General features: G+C 38.5%; 1 protein-coding gene across 1 annotated transcript; it reads right to left on the bottom strand.

The window, feature by feature from the left end:
- Positions 1-900: 900 nt before the first annotated feature.
- Positions 901-15,640, bottom strand: efna1a (ephrin-A1a). The gene is made up of 5 exons (XM_081376465.1): positions 15,240-15,640; positions 4,159-4,454; positions 3,287-3,352; positions 3,088-3,177; positions 901-2,191 (listed from the first exon to the last, which is right to left on the bottom strand). The coding sequence occupies exons 1-5, from the start codon at positions 15,335-15,337 to the stop codon at positions 2,067-2,069; spliced, it is 675 nt and encodes a 224-aa protein (XP_081232591.1). The 5' UTR covers positions 15,338-15,640; the 3' UTR covers positions 901-2,066.
- Positions 15,641-25,249: the final 9,609 nt, after the last annotated feature.

Here is a 25,249-nt window from a genome sequence, read left to right as displayed (position 1 = left end):
TAAGGAATAAAGTCTTGAAAGCACTTCAATAAATGTAAGCAGGACAACTGCTTATATATATATATATATATATATATATATATATATATATATATATATATATTAAAAAAACAAGGTCGGCAACAATCGCATTTTCCAAAAATATCATTTATTTTCACATAAGAATCTTCACATTAACTGTTTTTTTTTTTTAAATTTTATCAAAGGTCTTTTTTATATAATCCTCTTTATATACATAATATACATTTTACACAATACATGTACAAAATAAGAATACGAGAATAAAAAAAGAAAAACAAAATGGAAAAATGAATCAAAGTGACCCAACGTTAATCATATACAGCTGTGCCAGTCGTACGAACAACTGTCCGGAATTGAGCTTAAACGGCTACATCATGTCAGAGTCAGTGTGTATGTGGTGTTTCATTCATAGTGCTTTAGCTGATTAGTGTTATTAATGTTTGTAAGCCTGGTCCAGTATCCCCACACTAAATGTTCCTGATAGTATAGTATATGTCGATTTACAACAAAATAGCAAAGCTTACATTGTAGTGACAGACCAGTATATCAGACAGGCCAGTCTATATATATATATATATATATATATATGTATATCTATATATATATATATGTATATATATATATGTGTATGTGTGTGTGTATACACACAAAAAAACACTGTTCATATAATGCAATTTAATGATTGAATGTCTTCTATCATTAATTCTATCATTTTTTTATATCAGTGTTATATTACACATGTGCTACCCTGATGTTTTGATATCAGTACCAGCATAAATGTTTTAAAATTAAAAATATAATTTGGCCAACTGCAATATTTAGTGTAGTCCAATTGCCGATACAAATCAGTTCAAATTTTCCTGAATTTCCTTTTTCTTTCCACCCAATGAACAGCTTAGATGAAGTAAAACTTCTGTTCTTAATTATAAAGTTCATTTCCAGGTGTACATTAGTGATTGTGTGAGAGTGTGCTTCTCATTGATTGTGCTTGGCAGTTTAAATGCTGAGGGCGCTGATCTGACCCACCGTGCCAGGACATACCATCACAGCTCTTGGGAGGAAATGTGTGTATTTATCCAATAATCCAATTTCCCTTTTTGTCACCTTTTCATCTACACTTCAACACATTAATCCAACGAGTTTCTCCTCTCTCACGTCTCATTTCCTCTCTCTCCATCACACAGTAAACATTTTTGCTCACTATATACAGTAATTTGTTCTGCAGCAAAACTAATAATTTACTAACTCTTTAAACAATGAATGTACAAAAACAACACAGCATTTCTGAATGGAAGTGTGTCAGTGGGTTTGGTAAACATTATCGGATGCCGCCGTTTTCCGCCGTCAGGGTGCCGGCGCCCAATCTGGAACCACTCTGTTCATTTCCACAGATGTCCCATCACAGGCACCAGCACCATTTCGGTGGTAAAGGGGTACGTGTGTGTTCTGAACTGCATTTCCAGGTTAAATCCAGGTACAGCACAGTCTTGTAAAACCATGAGACAGTGAGAATAAAACCCACTGAGCTGATGCTACATAAATTAATACGAAACTCAATTATTTCTCTGGATATACAAAACATGAAAAAACAATGAATAGTTTTGATCGCTCTACTCCGTGAGAAGCTCTGTGGTCTTTGGCTCATTCTTGGCTTGCATCCCCTCATTATGACACTCAAATAAAGGGGGTTGTCCATACTCCAAGTTCATGCTAATTCCAAATCTGCATTACTGTTTCAGTTTGTTCTTATCCAGGTTTTGAGTGGTCAGACGTTTGTTTATATGAAGAAAAAAAAATGGTAAAAGGGAAAACATCTCCCTTTGCATGAACAATATTTCCAGAAAAATACTGACGTCTCGTTTTTTTTTGTTTCTTTAGAAGTGTCCGAAAGCCCTCTTCTTCCAGTTAGGTTTCTCCACGCCACTTCCTTTATGCTTCTCCCAATGGCCAGCACTGGGATGTAAAGAGCTACCTCTGTGTGCTTCCGTCAACACAGGCCGCTGTCATTACAGTCTTTTGTAAGTGAAATTTAGTCAATGTTCATCTCACTGTAAGACCAACAACAATAAAAGTGGGAGTAAGGTTGTGAGAACAGTCCAGGATGCTCCTGAAATGGCGGAGTTTGTCCGCTTGCTTTGCTGCACTTCAGGAAGAGACACAACAGGATCATCTGTAACATGGAAATAATGTATTAGATATTTCAGTTTTTAGTTGTTGGAGATGGTATACAAAGATAAGGCCAGAAACCTTATCTAAGGCTATACATAACAAAGAGTTTTAAAGGGTTAGTTCACCCAAAAATTAAAATGCTGTCATTTTTGATTACTCACCCTCATGTTGTTCCAAACGTGTCAGACTTTCGCTCATCTTCGGAACACAAATAAAGATCTTTTTGATTAAATGAGTTTCTGTCCCTCCATTGATGGCTACGCAACTACCACTTTGACACTTCAAAATGTTCACAAAGAGATCGTAAACCTAATTCATATGAATTGAACGGTTTAGTCCAAATTTTCTGAAGAGACTTGATGAACAGATTGAATTTAGGCTTTTATTCACATATAATCACTGATCAGCAAACATAAACAGAAGCTCAACTGAACCTGCTTGACGCGGGACAACAAACATAATTGGTTCTTGCGGAAGCTCAAACGTGCTGTGTAACACGAGAATGAACCTCATTGGTTCTCGTACGTCAAATGAACATGCTTGAGCTTCCGTTTACCACAACTGATGTGTGTGTTGATGAATGTTTATATGTGATTAAAAGCCTAAATTCAATCTGTTCCTCATATAAAGAGATTGTGTCTCTTCAGAAAATTTGGATTAAACCACTCGATTCATATGGATTAGCTTTAAGATGTCTTTATGAACTTTTTGAAGCGCCAAAGTGGTAGTTGCATGGATGGTCAATGGAGGGACAGAAAGTCCCTCCATCTTCATTTGTGTTCCGAAGATAAACGAAAGTCTTACAGGTTTGGAATGACATGAGGGTGAGTAATTAATGACAGAATTTTCAGTTTTGGGTGAACTATCTCCTTAAAACTTAAATCCATGTGACCGTACCTGCTGGTAACCGATTAGACGTTGTGTGAGTTCCTGCCTCTGTGCCCACCTTAGTTCCACTTCCTGTGCCAACCCTGGCTTCTTGAGAACCTGAATGGAAGAAAACACCAGTGAATACACAGATCAACTGAAATGCAAAACATGTGCAGTTTTATGATCTGCCAGTTCACCTACACACCACCAGGGCGGCGATACTCACCATCATTGGCAACTACGTCTACTCTTAGCCTCATACACTCCTCTCCGTGGTGGTGGAGTGGTTTGGCTGTAAGGCAAAAAAAGAGAAGGCCATCAGGATAGAGGAAGATAAAAGGATAATAGGGAGGTAAATGGGTAGCAGACAGGTTAATTAGAAAGGAGGTTAATAGTGTTAGACGTGTAGTGGCTAATCCACTTCTCTTTAGCAGCCACCTGGACCTGTGACCTGTGTCTGATCTATTTTACGACAGTGGTAAACTGTGCTCTAATTCTTAAGGCACCTACACACTAGAGTTTACACTGTGGCAGAGCTGCAAATCCATTGACAAATGCTTTTGAAAAACACTGTATTGTTGTTTGACATGGATCTTTCCACACCATCAAAGCGGATCCAATGCATTTTATCCATCAAATGCTCCACCCTTAACTTCACAGAGTTTGCAGAATTAGCCTTTTTAGAAGTACGCTTTCCTAGAAGGGTCTATATTGGGTTGTCAAATTTCACCATTGTTAATTCTAGACCTCCATATACTAGTTCACATGCTTGCTGAATTGCGCTCCTTGTGTTTCCGACAGCCCAAACTCCCTAAGGATAGCCCCTGGGGATGCCAGAAAGACACGTAGCGGTTCTGCTGCCAGTTTAGCAGTCCGCAACACAAATTGAAATGTATTCATTACTGTGGTGCTAAAGAAGGGCTCAAATATGACTCAGACTTACAGCATTCAGCGTATGGTTTGTGGGGCAATAAATCTATAACCGGTTTTCAGATGTTCAAAAACATTTCCACCCCTAACCATTCTTCAAAACGATCCACCATAAATGTTCACATTCATAGCTTAAGTGCAAGTTGACTTTTTAAGGGCTGTACTCACAGATGTAGTAGTAGCTCTCGCCCTGTCGGAACTCTTTTCCCAGAGTGAATGGCGTAAAGCGCTGGAACTTCTCGGAGAACTTTTCGGGTGCGTGAGGGGCGAAAGGGTGGCCGCATTCCCAGCGCATCTGGTCGTAAGATTGTGGACGGCAGGAGTCATAGTCTTCACGTTCCACCATGTAGAGCACGTAGCGCTCGGCATCCTGTGACGGCACTTCGCCCAGTGGGTAGTGAGGGCACACAATGTCTAGGTAGTCGTTCAGGCGTACCTCAACCGCATAGTTGTTCCATCGGAAGCTGTAAGAATAAGACGGATTTCATAAATATTTTTTTGGTAAAAGAGCAATGCAATGAAGCAAATACATAAATAAGCTTTAAAACTCAATTTTGGGAGACAAGATCATCTAGACCGGCAGAAAACAAGCAGCAAGAAAACGAGAATAACTCCAGCGAAATCACTCTCAGTGGTGACATGAATTCTTCATTTAGAGAACTTTCACAGAGCGAGTGACTTGAATGCCAAGCCTGATGCAATCACATTTTCAATTGCCCTTGCATTGATCTACAATACCATCTCAAAGACGACCAGACGGCAAATCACAAAGGGATGGCGGAGGGGAAGAAAAGCCAAAAAATGCGAACAATGGAAAGACAGATGAGTCTGTTGATTTCTTTGCAGAAGAAGAGCCGGGACAGATGCATGAATATAGATTATTCTAAACATCGGTTCATTGATCGAACCGCATGCTGTCCGTACACAGATAATAGGTCAGAGCTGGTGAAAATGGCAGGAACATGGACATGTTGGCGTGAATGTTTGCTATGTATTGATCTCGCTCGCCTCGTGAGAGCAGAGTCTTATTTGTGCAGACATTTGCAATCTGTCAGGTTGCATCACCAGGTGATGACTATTGACTATCTGAAGAAACAGGCAGAAACACTCACAAACACATAGAGAAATAAATCTGCGTTTCGTCAACAGTCTCTTACTCATTACAGATAAACACACGCACTCCGGCTGACGGAGTCATACACACCCAGTCTACGCCACACTTCTCCCTTTCATTTGACACACGGAGGGAGGTGGCGGAGACAGTCTGCCTGTCTGCTTCTCTCAATTCCCTCCCTCTCTCCAGCATTTGCTTCATTCTTAGTTCTGCTCCTGTAGCTCTTCTGGCAGTGTGCTATCTCTGTTTATGTGCTGCCCACTGATAGAAGAATGCCAGAGGTAGAAAGAAAGCCCTCGTTTATTTATACATCCATCCATCATCGGATGCCACTTTAGCTTCCATATGTTAGTTTCTGAGCTCAGCTCAGGTTCAGACATTTTCATTATGAGCTCAACATCAGCCAGGTCTAAAATCAGCTATAAAACTTTTTTTGGGCTCCCCGGGCACAACCTTTTGGATGGTGATTAGGTTGAGTTCTCTTTCTCTCAAAAGGATCTCTCTCTTGTGGAGTCGAATTTTTTGCAGTTTGAGATTTGCTGTTAAATGTCAAGTTTTGTGAGTGATGCTTCCTAGCCCTTAAAGTCATGATGAAACAGAAGTAGCGACAAATCTTTTCTTCCGTATTGTGACGAACATCCGAGTAAAAAGGACTAGCGGGGGACTAAATGTTGGGCGGGGTCTTGGTTCTTTCCATTGGTTGATTGGAAGGAGGCCTTCAATGGTAAAAAAAAGGGCAGGGTTTATGTGGGCTAAATGATTAGAGAATTCCAGCATACATAACCAGAGAAATGTCTGTAATTTCATCAGAAGATATCACATTTTGTGTGAATAATTTTAAAAACAAAATATGCATGGATGAATTGTTCAGAAAATCAATAACGATCATTTAGAAAATAATAACTAAGTACTACACATATTTGTACCTTGCATTGGTTGATTGATACCTTGAATTGTGTGGCTTCTAAATGTAAAACATCTAGACTTCCAGTTTCCATCTGGAAACATCGGCATTACTTATAATGAAGGAGCGTTGTAAAGAATCGGTTGAAATATTGAAATACTGGATAACAAACATCTCAAGGGCCAACATGAGCGTCATAGACACTAACTGCGATCCTCCTAGATTCTGGAGAATTTCAGCTTTCCTCCCTGTCTGGTGTAAATGGCAGTAGCGTTATTTCCCAGAATGGGTGTTTTTGTCGGTGTGTGACAACATCCACACGTCTGGTCGATGATCAAAGTCTGCGGAGTCTCTCTCGCTCTCTCTTTTTCTTGTTTGTTGATGGGGGGACCCCTTGGTCTTAGGACAGACGATCTGGCTCCAGACCCCTTCTAGTCTTACACACACATACAGCCCTTCTAATTGGCCTGCTGCTTTCACTCACTGCAGATCCAAACACACACACACTTACACAGCCCTACACATAACGCCAAACTTAGCACTCCCGGCCACACACTTCAATTCTCTGGTGGCCGTGTACAGCAGTCACATACTGATGCATCTTTGTTTGATGAATGAAGCAAATATACCTCACCGCCAATAATAATTTGCATCTCACATTCTTTAACTGCTGTCACCAGATGCTTGGGAGCAGTCATCTGGTACACCAGCACATACACACACACCCCGTTAAAGCCCTGATTAAAATCTGTTTGTGGTATGGCCCCAATGTGTTCAAAAAGGGGTCGGGAGGGGGGACAATTAAAACACAAAGACTGGAATTAAAGTGGTCCCAGAGGGGGGCAATTATGCTGCTCCCCCCCTCAGCCTCCGGGGGCTGGGAGTCAGTGGGGAGGGTGGGAGAAAGCAGTGGGGGATGGACTCTGTCTCAATACAGGGGTCAGCGGGTGCTCCCTACGCCAGTGTCCTTTCAAACGCTACAGTTACTTTATCAATGCCTTAATTCATACAGTAATGCCATTCGCTCATTATTGCATCATTCATCACAGATACTGGGCTCAACTTCATCTTGAGCATCCATAGATGAACTTAAATCCTTTATGCTTTGTCCTGGGCTTCAAAAGAGGCTTGATAATGGTCGTAAGGTTTTAAAAAAATTGTCTCTTTGTCTTAAACATGTAAATGACTAGGCCTATGCTTTATTAGTATTATCCATGTATTGCTTAAGCAGTGACAAATTGATAAAAAAACTAAGTCTAAAAAAATTGTTATAGATTATTAGAGTGTGGAGTTAATTATTAGAGAGAAACCGTGATTGAATGAATGAACTCTATGCTTCGTAAATGAAGACTGAAACTTGGCGGACGAATGCGGGTGCTTGTGAGTCACGTCCGTGCTTACCGTAAAATGTGAATAGCTGAAGTTCTTTGATTCTGAACTCCTCTTCCTGTAAATATCAGTGGAATTATCAGCCAGTAGAACTGATCTGATGCCAAATGGGCAACTGTAGGGTTAATCTCGGGTCTCTTAATCTTTAGTTCAAAGTTTTGTCGTTGTTGTTCTTTTTTACCCCCTCTAAGTCTGTCTATCAATTGGTCTCTCCTCCCTCTCCCTCTCTCATTTCAACACTCTATCACTCGCTGGAATGTTGGAGCTCAGAGAAAGGGGGGATGATCAGTGGGGGGTGAGAGGTTGAGGAAATGCTCGCAGTCAGCAGTGCAGACCTTAACACACACTTATAACACACACACAGAAGCATTGATGTTAGTTAATACTCTAGGAAATGCACAAGTTAACATTCTTTCCACATTCACTTGTTTAAAAGGGAAGGTCTGGTGTATTCAAACACACACACACATTCACCAACAATAGGCCCACCAACATCCCTGTCATTCGATCTGTGATCTTTTGTAGCTTTCACCACCTGATACTACAGTCTAAACGGTAATTAACGAAATTCTGACCACCGGATCTGTTCAAATATCCATCCTTCACTCTAGCCCTCACACCTGCGTTTGCTGGCTAAAACGACTGTCATTAGCCTCTGAAACCTTTGCCGTTTTAATTCAGAGCTAATGCAGGCTCTGTTGTTCTGGTTGACTGGTTCGGAATGCAGTGCGGCAGGATCATCGGGTGCTCTGTGCTCCGGGATTACCCGGCCTAGGTTGCCGAGGGGCCAGGGGCCTCATTCAGTTTAATGCAAGCAGAAAGAGAGAGAGAGATGAGGGGCCCATAGCAAGCTCTGTATTGTTCTGAAACACAGTTGGAGCGTTACAGTGGAGTGGTTTGGTTGGAAATGCAACAAAGGCTGGCGGGAGATAGAAAGAGAGCGATAGAAGGAAAAAGGGAAATGAGTTGGTGTGGCAGTTTGTACTGGAAAGAGAATATTTTGTCTATATTTTCAAAAAAAAAAGAGAAAAAAAAGCTTTGTACTGTGCAGGTGTAAGAGAGATAAAGAATGTGAAGAAAGGAAAAAAGCAAAGAATCCTTTGATACACCAAAACGCAGCCAGCTCTTGTGCTTGTCCTTGCCCCGACTCGGACCAGTCCTGTTCTTTCATCTTTTCTTCTATCCATCCATCTCTGTCCACTCCCTCGGTTTGTCTCTCAGCACTCAATAAGCCTGTTTGATCCCCCATTCATTCTCCCCGCGACCCCGCCCCCAAGGCGCTCTCAACCAATCATAAACCGTCTCGCTGGAATTCACGGTATGTTGGTTAGTGACCTACGTTTGTGGACACTAACTCCGGCCCTTTGCGACTGCCATGGCAACCAAAATCGACCGGTTCCCCCATTCAAGACAATATTCCAGACTGGGGTTTTTTCAATCCATCTTGTTTACATTCAACTTATCCACATCAATCTTTTTTTCTGTCCCTTCAAATCGCTCAATCTTTCTTTTGCCTCTCAGCACCATTGATCAAGTTGTCAGATTTGCTTTCTCAAATGACTGAACTCTTTTCTCGTTTGTAAAGAAATGGCATGTGATAAAGATCTGCTCGAAAATGCAATGTTTCACATTTTTTAAACCAAATATATCTGACAATCTAAGGTGTGTATAATAACATAAGCTACATTCCTTAAACTCTTAATTGGTATGGCGGAGTGTTAAAAGCTGCCTTAGGAATTAGTTGTCTAATTCCTTTTGTCCGATCTGTCACACTAACTACAGTCCCGAGTCCCGACTGGGCAACTGTTCCAATTTGCTCTGCCCAGCTCTGATATCCTCTCATAGATAAATAAATTACGTAAATAATTAGAAACACGGGAGCAGTCAGTGTGAAGGGAAATGAGAAGGGGACTCATATCGCTATGAAATTGGATTGAGTTCCTTGCATTGTTTAAGCATTAGCCATCCAGCAGGGGGAGTGGCCTCTCGCACCATGCTCTAATAAAATGCGTGCAACGTGTCGTGGGAATGGACCTTCACCTTAAAAACCAGTCCATTCAAGAACAGTACAAACAACAAGAGTTCCGGAGTGGGGTTGAGATTGTGACAACAAGATCCTAACACAACACACATACACGTGAAAACATAACACGTTTCTGACAAATACTTATCGCATGATTGTAATAATCAGTTAAAAACACCTTTAAATACATTCGGCTGAACATGTGTTCTTAAATATGAAACTGATTAAACATTTGAGATAAATCAAAGATGTTCAAGAATAAGTTGAAAAGGAGGAAAAGGAATGACTGTGAGAAGGAAGAACAATTCTGGGAATCATAAGGCCATGAAATGCCGTGACAGCACTTTATGATATAACAGAAAGATAACAGTGATATTACTTCAAGTGTAATGAACAAATATCTAAACAATGTGTGTGGGAAAGTAGTGAGGGACAAATGGGAGAGAAGGGCGTAAAGGCACGTGTTTTCTTGATACTGAGCTGTAGACAAAACTATCACTTTCCCAAGCCCTTTAACTCGTGTGAATAATAATTCAAAGAGTATGCGTGTGTACGAGGAAGTGTGTATCTGAGACTTGTGTAAGAAGCGGGTTGCTTGCGTGCGCGAGTGTGTGAGAAAGGTATTGTTTATTGTACGTGCAGGATGTGCCATTTTCCCGGGAAAACACTTGGCCAGGAAACTCAAGCTTAACGAGGGAAAAGGCCGTCTCCTGAACCTTTGGACAGAGTTCACTTGCTCACTCAGGTTTGTAAATCACAATATGGCAAATCCCTCTTGATTTGACAAATATCATACAATTTGTTAAACATTATGTAAGTAATTACTAAAGAAAACACTTCTGCCTGTGTATGTAGGAGCCTGAACGGACAAGGACTCTGCTGGAAAAGATTATCATGGTTCAGCAATCAGCGCAAAAAACCCAGATTCAATTCACAAGACGAGAGATTCAAAGCTGATTACATTCTGGAGAAGGCATGGAGGGAATGAAGAGGTCAATTCTGCGGAATGGGTTTATTTATCTTAAAAATGTGTTAAAGTGTCAAATGTTTTTCATCTTCGAAACATAAATTATGATATTTTTAATGAAATCTGAGAGATTTTGGTCCCTCCGTTTAAAGTCAATTCACCCAAAACTTTCACGCTTTATAAAGGATAAGGAAACATGATCCAAGTAAACATGATCCATATAAACTGAGGGGTTTATTTTGAGCACTTTATATTCATATATAAACATCGACTGACTTAGAGCTCAACGAATATAGTACTTCCTTGATCTTCATTTGTTTTTCAAAGTAAGTCGTATGGATTTCAAATGACTTAAGTGCCGATTTATGTTTCTGCCTGTTGGTGCCCATACTTCATGAAGCTGCGTGTGCCCTTTATAGTGCCCCCTAGATGGCTGCCTATATTGCCTATGCCAGGATACACTGGTGATGACTATAGAGTTAATTACTTAAAATTCAATTTATCATTGTGCAAACCCCCCCACCACAAAAACAGAAAGCACAAGCTTTTATGTTGCGATGCTAAATATAACAGTAGAATTGTGTGCATCACGTCCAGCCGGGACCCGATGTGAGATCCATCAATCAGAGAGGTTCTCGAATCTCAATCGATTTTTTCATTGGTTAAAATGAATCGGGAATATCTTGTGTTTTTCTGTGGGTGCTTGAGCCCCCAATCACTCATGGGATTGGCGCCTATGGACATAAAGGTGAGTAAACAATGACCATTTTCATTTCTGGGTAAATAGCTAAAAAACAAACACTCAATGGGCAAGAATCTGTAGAGCTTTGTGAATGACGGCCATTTGAATTCTGTGGATATCGCAGAATTCAGAGTCAGAGAATGGACGGAATAGGCATGAAGAAGGTGAAAGGGAGGAGAAAAGGGAAGCGAGACAGACTGGTGTTTATGGCTGCCAAAACCGTTAAAGAAAGGCAAAGGAAAAAAAAAATCAACACCTCTTTTTCTTCCTTCTTTCACAGAGGGAAAGGAAATAAGGACAGGAACCGAATAAAAGGATGAAAAGCACTGGCGTGTACGGCTGAGATAAAAGGAAGAGGGAACGAGGGAGAAGCCAGACAGGAGATCGGGAGAGAGGTGGCCTCGAGTGGCGGCTCCCTATTTGAAGGCCACCAGAGAGAGTGACAGACTACAGAGAGTGAATGGCACTTCATCACTCACTCTCTCACTGTCAATGTAACGCACACACACACAGATCTGATGAGTTTAATGCTAAGTGACATGTAGACAAAAGCAAAATGGCACTTTATCACCGGTTTCTATCTCCACTTCTCCTCTCCGCACACATCTACAGACGCGCACAGTGACAGACACACCGCATGAATGGCACTTCATTTCGGCTGTGAACTCTGCCCCGCAATTGGTCACACTAGCCCCTGGTTTTGTTCCGTTGCAGATCTGCGGTGGGAGCGTGCTAATTTGGCTGGAACATATAACAAAAAAGCACTTAGCTGGCAAAACCCCACAAGCAAAAAGCCCCGTTCCCTGGAAAAAACACAAGTGAATGGGACATTTTTGGTCGAAAACCAAGAAAGCCCCATTTCTGGCTGAATTAAACCATGTAAAAGGCCTTTTTACAGGGTGAAACAGTAACACAATGGGGTGATCGTGGACAAGCGGAGAAGAAACAAAAATTTGAGTAGGTCAGAGAGTTTTGGGGTACTGATGGGATCGGGGCAGAGCGAAACGATAGAGGGAAAGAGTTAAAGAAAAGGAGCAGAGGAGAGGTTGAACTTTGTGCCAGTTAACCATGCGGTACGGGGCACGCAGCCAGAGGAAAGGGAGGAGGTTTGGGAAAGACAGGTACTGTAGGAGAGAGAGAAAAAGAGACAGAAGAAAGATACAGAAAGAGAAGAAATCTCTATAAGCCTTTGAGTGATGATAAAATAACAAGAACAACAATTACAGAAAAGTCTTAGCATTCATGAGTAATATTAAAAGATTAGTTCGCTCAACAAAATGAAATTTCTTTCATTTTTTTACTTCCTCTCTTGTCCTTACATGGAACATGAAAGGAAACAAATGTGAACAGTGTCCTAGTCTTCTATTACAATAAATAGGGACTGGAGCTTTCAAGCTTCAAAATCATAAAACAATAAAAAAAATCATAAAAGTGGTTAATGTGAATTATGTACTATATTCCAAATCTTCTGATGTCATACAGTAGCTTAAGTGAAGAACAAAACAAAATTTTAGACGTTATTCACAAAAAAAAAAAAAAAAAAAATTCATTAGGTCCAGATCATTGAGTTGGTGAGAATGTGATTCATGAACAAACAAGTTTTTTGAACTGGATAAACTGATTGAACATTGAAAAAATTCCACTTAAAAGAATGAATTGTTCATGAATTGGACTTTGTCTTCATCTCATGAATTTTCATTAACATGCCAAAGAAATCTAGGGCACATTTTCAGTGAGTAATGACTCGTTCTGTTCCTCACACAAAGCTATAATGTGACTTTAGAAATCTTGGAATATAGTTGTTTGGGGCTTTTATGATAACTATTAATATAATGATGATGCACTGCTTTCTGACGCTTTCTGTTTGCAACAATACGAATGCATCATTTAATTTACATTTTTTGGGTAAACTATTCCTTTAATGAATTACGTCATTGTACTTCCAAATGGTCAAACAGAGAAAAACACACTCTTCAGGAGTGCACAGAAAATTTTATTGAGGAAGTTTGGTTAATAAATATGTGAGTGAGTCAGTGAATCATAAACAAGTGCCGAGTTACAACTGCTCACCAGGACACTCCTTAATCAGCTCCCACTGAAACACACCTTCCAGTTGATCAACTATTGACCGTGAGCAACACTACAACACGTGTTTCAGCAAGCAGCTGCAAGCACATCAAGAACGTGCACCAACAAATTCAAACATGCGCGTTGACACGACCCGAGTCAGAATCATGCTGAAAAACAAAGCGTGCTCAGCTGCAATGGTCTGTCGACCCTAGAGTCATCCTTCCCCTAAGGCTTTTACACACCTACACACACACACATGCACACACTCTGTCAAACATGTGCATCAGAGACATGAATGCATACAAATGCAATCACATTATGATATTTACCAGACTATATTTCCTTCGTGGTGTTGAAAGAAGGAAATGCAGAAAAAAAAGTGCAGAAAGGCGCAAAAAAAAAAGAAAAAAAAAAGTGCAGAAAGGCAGAAAAAAAAGAAAGCATCTCCCCCAGCCCCTCTAGTATTTCTATGAAAACAGGATTAGATCACAGAGAGAGAGAGAGAGAGAGAGAGAGAGAGAGAGAGAGAGAGAGAGAGAGAGAGAGAGAGAGAGAGAGAGGGAAAGATTAAGATGTGGAATAAAAATAGTAAGTGTGTGGATTACACAGGCACTAAAATGATCACTGTTGTTTGGACATTGACGCAATCGATACATCTGCTGAAGCAAACGCTTATTGTTCTAAGAAGAGTGGATGGGTTAAATGTGTGTGTGTGAGAGAGAGAGAGAGAGAGAGAGAGAGAGACTGTGTGTTTAGGAGTGTGAAGGAGCAGATGCTCTAATTCTTTTCTGTTTGTTATCAGCATTTCTACACTAATCCCTTCAGGCTCTTGGAATAGAATATTAACACCAATTGTTAAAAAAATGACTAAATCATTACTTATTTACTTATCTTATTTGCCAGGGTTAGCTTTAAGAAACCTGATTCATTTGGACGAATCGGCTTGTTTCAGTGAACAGGTTTCAAATCATGACTCCTTTGAGTCATCACTCAAAAGTGTTCTCAGAATTCCATGCGAGAAAATGTATTTCTGTGGTTTAATATTTGGTTAAATGTTGATTCACTTAGTTACATACACTATTTTGTTAGAGTTTGTTTTGACAGATTACATACCAGTTGGAAAATAGATAGTACCACCCCTAAATTGTATACTCTGAAATAAAGTTCTCCTTTCAGTCCATCGCAAACGCTCGGTGACTCGGTTCAACCGAATCTTAACAAACATCCAGAATTGATTCGTTCGCTTATGCATCGCATCGGCAATTCGAGTTTTGCAATCCCATCTCAAGTCATCAGCTCTGCGCCTATCAGTCATCGGAAAAGTCACTCAGCATTCAGCACCTATTTCAACACCTCACTGACTCATAGCCACACGTCAAAAACGCAAAACACTCCTGGAAGTTTTCACGTATTTCTCATTTCAGTCTTTCAACTCATATAGCCTATATGACAAGACCGTGAGGGTACCTTATTGTTGAGTTTAGTAAATTAATATGGCCAAAACCATAACTTACTAGGCTGCTATTACTAGTGTACGAGAACGAGCATAGTCAGCACACACCCAGCAAGCATCAATTCGTCTTAGAGGCAGATTTCATTCCGGATCACATGTACACAGGACAGGTAAACAAACATTTTGGTGATGGGTAGTAGAGAGATTATGACGCAATAAGAGTGCCTGGATTATGCAATCTGTTACAAGTAAAGATGTCACCGCAACGTCAAAACGCATCCATAATGTAAACAAGCACGAGTCTCCGATTCTGCAGAAATACACTGACCATAAACCCGCATTAAGCTGCAAAGAAACATTCACACACATAGAGGCAAAAGTTCTGACAATTTACATAAACCCTAAAAGTAAACAAACAAAAGCAAAATTATGCTGAAGTTCGCAAAAAAAATTAAAAATATATATATATTTCTAACTAGCAGCGTTTCAGCGTAAAGTAAATAACATTAGGCATTATCACAACATTACAATGAAACAGTATTTTACAATGAAACGTGGTTAAAAAAAAAAAAATAGTTTATACTTACTTAGGGTTGGTATTATTCCAGAAAACAGTGTGTCTCTCAGCAGAGGCGAGCAAAGCGCACATACTCGCTGCGATGTATAAAAGCCACACCAGATCCATTATAGACACTCTGTGATTCAATCCAAATTAAGAAAATAACCAGCAATAGATAATGTTTCTTTTAAAGCCCTGTTCCCGTAGAGCCGTGTTGCTAGAAACTGCTCTTAAGCTAGTTAATATGCGATTTGTACTCAGCGCTACAAAGATTGACAATAAATCAAGAGTTCTGCGTCTCTTATCTATCAAGTCAGTGCTGAATGAAACTTTCTTAGCGTCGCATTTTGGTTTTGTAGAAAGACCTTCGCACAAGCCACGCCTACATTTCTAACAGCCAATCAACTCACAGGCTTTCCTCCCTACAACGGAGAAGCAGTCGATCGCCCTCTACAGATATACTATAGTTTGGATCCTCAGACTGAGGTTGTGGAATCGATTGTTAACGTTTATTCTGAATATACTGTAATTTAGTTTTCTCGGAAACCTGACATGGTTATGGAAACACCAAATGATTTATAATAAAAGTTTAATATTGATTCCCTTCCCTCACGGACAGTCAAAGGGCATCGCGTTCTGATTGCATTATACGAGCGAACTTGAGTGCTAAATGTTCGAAATGCCCCATTTTAACACTTAGGGTATAAATGCTTTCATCTTCCACAATCAACAAAAGTTTCTAGAACAAGCCATTGACACTTTCACACAGACTCGAAATGTAAGTTAGACTAGATCCAATTTGGTCTGTCTTCTTTTTGTTTATCTAGTTTACAATTGATACTGATAAATTAGCTTAATACAACTGATCAACTTCCAACCTAGAAGAGTCAAACAAATTATTTACTCCTATATAGGCTAAAATTAAATGCTGTGTTTGAATTACTTTTAACACACTCAATTTGATTAACTTAAGCAGTACATTCTTTAGGCACGCAGGTCATCTTGGTGTTGTTCAATGTGTATTTGAATAGTCTTCTCATTTGACATGCTACTTTTTGCACACTATATAGCAGGGAAGTATGCATATTTGGACACAGGGATAATGTAATAATAAAAGAAAAGTAGTTTGCTGTCCATGCTTATTCAGGAAATCATTTTTCATTCTAGTAAATGTCTAGTGTGCACCTCACATCTTCAATATATTTTTACTATCACACATACACACTTGTGACTGTGTATTGCACAATACACACTGTCTGTTGCCAGATTCAAGAAGAGCCAGCAGGCATTTTAGCACTCTTGTCAAAACAGCAGTTACTTCTGCTGAATGCTAATACATAATTCATGTAGCCTACCTCTCATAGAACAAATCACGGGGCTCAAGTCTCCTCTATCTCTCCTTTTAATAATGATCCGAACTAAACAACAAATAGAAATACATCAAAAGGCATACAATTAGTTAGTAACTTCAGAAAGATCTTAACTCTTTTCACTTTGATACTGTTAAGCTTTTTACGGGCCAATTCCATTACTTCTAAATCATGTTTTATGGTATGTAAGTTCGTTTTCAAGTTTCCTCTTCAGGTTTTTAAAACTTTAGCTCTAATTGGAATTAATTTGACAGTGTTAATTATGATGCAAAAACAATAAATATTCTACAACACACACAAAAACAGAAACAACTGGTCGTTGTTCATATTCACAATCCCTTTTTGCAATACGTACAATCTTACATTTTATTTTGAGATCTATAAGATCTTCATGTTTTACTTATGCCATCAAAATGGCAGGATATAATGAAATCCCCACCTTCTAATATGTGTATTGCACAAACACAGTCTAGCTTTACTCACTTCTCTGAAACAGTTATATGACACACATCCACCAGGATTTGTTGGATTGTACCACCGTCAGCCTCCTAGTTCAATCCAGTTTGGTCCTGAAAGTGAGGTATGTGACGTCTGCAACAGCTGTATGTCATAAGAGGTAAGCCAGACAGGACAGGTAACAATATATCTTCCTCAGAACAGACAACTTCCTCATGACTATTGGACATTACTCAACATCAAGCAAATGAATCAGGTTCCTGATGTCAACCTCATAATTAGTCAATGATTGCTTATGGGAAATTATCAGGGCCTTTGCTTTCCTATACTAAAGTATAATGAAATATTTAATATCATTTTAAAAAGATGTCTATATAGCCGTGGGCGAAGTCTAATAATACATTTCCAATTTTTATGATTTCATATTTTACTCTGATTGTTTTTTTGCACGTTACGCCCAAAACACACCCATTACTCAATAAGAGAATAGGGACAACCCTTTTAGACCATGCGCCGGGTGCGCCGACCATTTATCCCGTCGTTAAACTAGCAAAAGTGGATCTGGACACGACCTAAGATCACTTGCGCAGTGCGCTTTAGACCATGCGGTAAGATCGTTAAAACGGGGCCCTGAGGCAGAAATTTTCGTGCGTTTTTCGTATTCGTCATTTCGTGGCTCTGAATTGTCAAAAACTGCCTCTCAAAATGCTTGCTACGGATGCCCGATCCAATTTTTTTATGACAGACGAAAGTGTAAACGTGATTGACCCAACGTGAGGTCGTATTTATCTTTTAACGTGCGAAAATTTTGGATGAGAATTTCGGATACCAACAAGGTGGGCTTTTTGCACTTAGTGTAAACAGACATTCCAAACGCAATATTGTAACGCATTACTTTTAAAAGTAACTTTTCCCAACATTGCTTCCACGTCATAAAGGCAATTGTGGTAAACAATTTTAAGTTGAGTTTCTGTGAACTTTGCATGCTTTTTTTTGTGAGACGTTTGTCCTGCTATTTGTCTTGTTAAGCATTCCAAATCAGTCATTTTTGAGGGTAGGATGCTGGCTATATAGGCAGTTCACAAGGTTTTGGAACAAGCCACTGTAAGCTTGCAGTAACGTGTTTATTTCTTGGGCCTTGTTCTGGTCTTGGCATCATAAAGTTGAAAATGTTACAGGGAACTGATTTCCCATTTTTTTGCACACTGTTCACATTTATCACAGGCAGATAGAGAGGAGAGAGCGCTGAAACAATACTGCCATGGCAGCCGTACCATAAATGAAATCGCTGAAGGTTGGCACAAACTTTTTTGGCATGGATCACATCACAGTGTATATTGCATATTTATATTGTTGAATAAAGATGATGTATGACACACAGTGAATACATATACAAAAATTCTGACATAGAAAGGAAATATACACTAGGGAGAAAAACAAAACTTTTAAAGTTATAAAACCTTATTCTTGATACCAAGGTTTTGTTACCTAGAAACAGATTCCTGGACTATAAAAGGTATTCAGAGGAGAATCAATGTCAACGGTGACCTTTAGCCCTGGGCTAAGTTTAATACGTGAATGGAAAACTTTTATAAGTTGTCACAATGTACTGTATCTTTTCCCAAGCTGACAAAGTTACTTGTATAGAAATACTTCCTTATAAAAAACTGACACAAAATCTAAATTTTTTTTTTCTGGCAAAAAAAGTAAGCAATTTTTTTCACCCCCACAAAAAGTGGAAGAGACCACTGAAGCTGGACCTTTTTCAGAACAGCTGAGCAATATTAATAAACAAGCTTCGCCCACATTAAGCTGAACACTGTGCTCTGTGTCTTTCTTCTGATGTATGTGATATAAGAGTCTTAAGATGGTCAGGTGTAGACTGTCAAAACTGAAATCCAAATGCATAAGCATTTGCCGGAAATGTAGTATTAAATCCAGGAATAGATACTAATAAGGCTAATTTAAACCGTGCCCACAGATGAACTTCAGTGAATGATCTGTGGCCGTAATCCTCTACAATACAGAAGATTCACACTCCTTACACGGACAGTTCACCCAAAAATAAAAATATACTTGTTGTGTCATATGACATTCTTTATGTTAAACACACAAAAAATATATTTTGAAGAATGTTTTTGCCATACAAGAGTGAGTAAAAAAAAATGTTTCACCCATTTTTTGGGTGAACTATGCCGTGAACTAAAGCGGGGCCTGTTTTGTGCCAGTGCACAACATTGCACAATCTTTTCTTTTGGCTATTCTTTCATTATCTTGCAACACTGATGATCCATGCCAGGTACTTTCAGATATCTTACGCATGTTTAGCTCTGGCCAGGAAAGTTGCTGTTTGTTGGAGCAGTTTTATTATTTCTCAGATGACTTGTTGTTTCATTTTGGATTTCGTACAAAAAACACCCAGATTGCATCTCTCTTATTCACAGGCTAAAATTTCCCAGCATCCACTTCTCCCTCTAAAAAAAAAATAACTTGTGCTCTCCTGCCACGATTGCTTTCATTGTAATATTTATATTCTAATATAAAATAATATTCTAACATTTCTAACATTTCAGCAAGCTTTGAAATGTCATCGCATTTATATTTTGAATGTATAGATCAGTGAAAATTTAGGATTAATAATATAGTATTTACTTATATTTTAAATCAGCTTCTATTTTCATATTTTCCTTTTATATTTAAATTTTAGTCATTTTGTTATGTCCTTTTGTCATTTTAATAGTTTTTGTTTTGTATTATTATTTCTTTATAGCTTTAATTTAATTTTAAGTTTTAAATAATAGTACTTCAACTTATTTATTTCAGTTATTTGCCAAGACAACATTTCGAATTTTCGTTTAAGCTGTTCTTTTAAGATTTATAATTATATGTTAGCTTTATTTTACTTACCAAAAACAATTTTTAACAGATAGATAGATGGATGAATGGATGGATAAAATAGAAATAGATAGATTTTACTAAATGGTTATGGTTTTAACTTCTACTTGTTGCATTTATGTATTTTCAAGTATTTATTTGTTTAAATGTCCAACACATACACACACATATATATATATATGTATATATGTATATGTATATGTATATATATATATATATATATATATATATATATATATATATATATATATACAGTATGTATATGTATATATATGTATATATATATATGTGTATATATGTATATATATGCATATGTGTATATATATATATATATATGAAGAGTTCAGATGCAAAAGCCTCTAAGTGCCATCTGAAATTTTCTTCTAGAATGATCATTTTTATCAAGCTTCAAGCTTGTATATTTAAGTTCAATAATTTCACTTAAATGGCAATGCAAATTACCTATTAATTGTAATTTAAGTGAAATTACTTAACCCAAATATACAAGCTTTATAAAAATGACCATTCTAGAAGAAAATTTCAGATGGCACTTAGAGGCTTTTGCATCTGAACTCTTCATATATATATATATATATATATATATATATATATATATATATATATATAAATATATATATATATATATACATATATATATATATATATATATATATATATATATATATATATATATATATAGCGTCTAAAGCAGTGTACAAGATGACATTCTCAAGAAGAAAAGTCATCTAAATGCCAAATGTGACCACAGAGCTCATGGCTTTAACCAAAACCATGTGCAATTAGTCCCTCAGATAATTACTTTTTTTTTTCTTCTTTACATTGCACTGTAAATGCCATTTTGGTTAAATGTAATTCTGAAAGAAATATCTCATAACCACAGCTAATTTCTGTTGCTTCTGGAAAAAAAGAGTCAATACTTCAGGGATCTTGCTGATAACAGCATTAAAGTAAAACGCAGAGGAAGTGGCCGAGGAAGCGGGGTATTATGCAGTGGTCTTTGTGGACACATAAAGAACCCACGCTCGTTGTGTTTCACAGACAAATTCAACAGAGGCTGGACCACCCGGACAGATACACAGCATGTTAGCTTCCCAACACAGCACAATACCAGCAGCCTGTCTGAAACTATAGCAGCTCCTGAGCGCTGTTGCAGTATACACACGCGCACGCGCACACGCACACGCACACGGACACGCACACACACAGCACCAGGGGCCAGATGTCAGAGATAAGTGGGTATATTCCTCTCACTGCATTAACCCAAACACACCATCCACTCTCTGTACATCCACGCAGGGCTGTCTAAACCTGTCAGAACCTTCATCCTCACATGGAGGCGAGAAACTGTCACTATTTTCAGGGCAGCGTGAGCTCCATCACTGATACGCATTTATTCCCAGAGCCATGTAAAATTATCTGATATATATTAGTATAAACATTTTTTTTTTCCATCACAGGAATAAATTACATGTTAAATATATTAAAAGTAGTAAACAGTTTTAAAAAAAGCATAATAATATTGCACAGTATTACCGTTTTTACTGTATTTTTGATCTCATAAATGCCTTGGTGAGCATTCTTTCAAAAAACATTAATAGTCTCCAACTTTTTAACAGTAATGTGTTTATATACTGATAAACTGTACTTTTTTGCTTCTCAAGCTAATGTTATCGGACTGAAATAAAGCACAGGGTGTTTTTAAGCTCCAAAATGTGATTTCATTTCTACATGGATGTACAAACAAGCTGTTTGTAAGCAAGAACTTGAATCATTTAGAGCAATTCGAGGTAGTTTGGGGACAGAACCACAAACTTCCACCACTGACACGGGATCTATACTGTAATTAGACTCAAGACAAATCGCATTCGACAGCACTTCCCTCTAAAAACTGTACAAATGATGTCATAATGGAATCATGAGGCATGTTTCTGTTGTGATGACAACCAAACTCCACTGATGTTACCAGCATGGTTCCATATGTATTTCTCTTGTGTATGCAAGGATCTTTTTTTACATAGAAAAGTTTGCATTTATTTGTAAATCTGCTAAATGAATAAATGTAAATGCATAATTTAACTCAGTGAAAGAGGCACTGGTTTAATTTGAACTAGAAAGTTGGTCAGGATAAAAATCACTGCTGGCTCAACAAATCCTTATTTGAAAGTTTAAAAAAACTTGATGGTTGTATAGGCTTCATGTGTTTTTGACTACTTATATACAACCTATGCAGTGTTTGTTGATGTATGGATGGATAGACAGAATTTAAACCAATGCACATGACTTCATCAGGTCATGTGCATTGGTTTAAAAACTAGCATGCATTTGTAATATTTGCTTTAAAGTCTACTTTTTAAATCTCTAAAGGACAAAAGAGACACCCCAAGAACCTGATACTCTGGGCTCTTTGCTGATCAGGTGGAGCAAAGTTTGAAGAACCTTTCTTTTTAGAAGTGAGGAGAATTCCTCAACAAAGGCACTTGACTCACATTGCCAGCCAGGTCAAATAAAGCGAGTAAATATACACTCGAGTGGTCACTCCAGTTGTTGTTTTACAGTGTGTGTGTGGTCTACCCTCCATTATGCAGTGATAAACTTATGGCTGTTGCTCTGCTGGGTTCTAGTGAGTGCTAATAAAAAGCACTTTAATGGACATTGCCCCTCCCTTTCACCTCTGCGTCCATTCTTTTCCCATCCATACTGGCACACTTCTGCATTCACTGCTTCTTACTACTCAAGAGAATGAGAATACATTTTACTGCCTTCCTCCATCACATGTCCGGTCAACCCCCCCATCTGCCACACTTCTGCTGATCACAAAATGAACTGTACTGTCCTCTCCTCCTCTTTCTTTCCAATATCACACTGCATTAACCTCTGATAAAATACAAGAAGATAGAATTAAGTAGATGGATGCACAGGGGCTTCTGACTTCTGAAATGTTTTTTCATAAAAAATGTTTTAAAAAAAGTATAGATTTGCTGAAAATGTCATGAGTGTTCAGCAACTTGGCATGAAGATAGATAGATAGATAGATAGATAGATAGATAGATAGATAGATAGATAGATAGATAGATAGATAGATAGATAGATAGATAGATAGATAGATAGATAGATAGATAGATAGATAGATGGATGGATGGATGGATGGATGGATGGATGGATGGATGGATGGATGGATGGATGGATGGATGGATGGATGGATGGATGGATGGATGGATGGATGGATGGATGGATGGATGGATGGATGGATGGATGGATGAATGATAGATAGATGATGGATGGATGGATGGATGGATGGATGGATGGATGATAGATAGATGGATGGATGGATGGATAGATAGATGATTGATGGATGGATGGATGGATGGATGGATAGATAGAAAGATAGATGGACGGACGGACGGACGGACGGACAGACAGATAGATAGATATATAGATAGATAATTAGAAAGATGGATGGATGGATGGATGGATGGATAGATGATAGATAGCTAGATAGACAGACGGACGGACGGACGGACGGACGGACAGATAGATAGATAGATAGATAGATATATAGATAGATAGATAATTAGAAAGATGGATGGATGGATGGATGGATGGATAGATGATAGATAGCTAGATAGACAGATAGACGAACGGACGGACGGACGGACGGACGGACAGACAGACAGACAGACAGACAGACAGATAGATAGATTAGATAGATGGATGGATGGATGGATGGATGGATGGATGGATGGATGGATGATAGATAGATGATGGATGGATGGATAGATGATAGATAGATGATGGATGGATGGATGGATGGATGGATGGATGGATGGATGGATGAATGTATGTATGGATGGATGGATGGATAGATGATTGATGGATGGATGGATGGATGGATGGATAGATAGAAAGATAGATGGACGGACGGACGGACGGACGGACAGACAGATAGATAGATATATAGATAGATAATTAGAAAGATGGATGGATGGATGGATGGATGGATAGATGATAGATAGCTAGATAGACAGACGGACGGACGGACGGACGGACGGACAGATAGATAGATAGATAGATATATAGATAGATAGATAGATAATTAGAAAGATGGATGGATGGATGGATGGATGGATAGATGATAGATAGCTAGATAGACAGATAGACGAACGGACGGACGGACGGACGGACGGACGGACAGACAGACAGACAGACAGACAGATAGATAGATTAGATAGATGGATGGATGGATGGATGGATGGATGGATGGATGGATGGATGATAGATGGATGATGGATGGATGGATAGATGATAGATAGATGATGGATGGATGGATGGATGGATGGATGGATGGATGGATGGATGAATGTATGGATGGATGGATGGATGGATGGATGGATGGATGAATGTATGGATGGATGGATGGATGGATGGATGAATGTATGTATGTATGTATGTATGTGTGGATGGATGGATGGATGGATGGATGGATGGATGAGATAGATGATAGATAGATGGATGGATGGATAGATAGATATATAGATGGATGGATGGATGATGGATGGATAGATATATGGATAGATAGATAAATAGATAGCTAAATAGATAGATGATAGATAGATGATAGATGAGATAGATGATAGATGGATGGATGGATGGATAGATAGATAATTAGAAAGATGGATGGATGGATGGATGGATGGATGGATGGATGGATGGATGGATGGATGGATGGATGGATGGATGGATGGATGGATGGATGGATGGATGGATGGATAGATAGATAGATAGATAGATAGATAGATAGATAGATAGATAGATAGATAGATAGATATAGATAGCACTGCTTCATTACCTAAAAGTAGGTGAACACTTCAAGACAGAATGAAAAAATCAATTTTACAGTCTTCCTCTCATATATGCTAATTTTACCTTTGGAGTGGTAAAAGGGAAAGTTAATTGTACCAAGCTCTCCAGAGACGCACACTTTTCTCATCTGTCTTATTACTTAAGAGGAAACTTTGCATATTATTGCTCTTTAGAGCCTTCCACTCCCTCATCCCAACGCGCCACACTTCTACAATTACTTCCTTTGGCTAGCTTTCCTTTGATTAATCAAATCAAATGGTATTATGTTCTAACAAATGGAATAGTTTTACAATGAGCTTTTACATAAAATAGCTCAAATAACAGATTTTTAAAGGGGAAAAAAGGAAAAAAAAATCTCATTAGGCAATTTTGTACCACAAGTGAAAATGTTCTAAAATATATCAAATATCAACTACACTTAGAACTTCTACAAAAA

The sequence above is a fragment of the Scardinius erythrophthalmus genome (genome assembly GCF_964197995.2).
Source record: "Scardinius erythrophthalmus genome assembly, chromosome: 10".
Lineage (NCBI taxonomy): Eukaryota > Metazoa > Chordata > Actinopteri > Cypriniformes > Leuciscidae > Scardinius > Scardinius erythrophthalmus.
This window is presented reverse-complemented; position numbering and strand designations above follow the sequence as displayed.

Coding starts and splice junctions, on each gene's coding strand:
- efna1a (XM_081376465.1), bottom strand. CDS start 15,337: ATGGATCTGGTGTGGCTTTTATACATCGCAGCGAGTATGTGCGCTTTG. Junction 3,353..4,158: donor CGAGAGCTACTACTACATCT/GTGAGTACAGCC, acceptor TTTGCCTTACAG/CCAAACCACTCCACCACCAC. Junction 2,192..3,087: donor GTCTAATCGGTTACCAGCAG/GTACGGTCACAT, acceptor TCCATGTTACAG/ATGATCCTGTTGTGTCTCTT.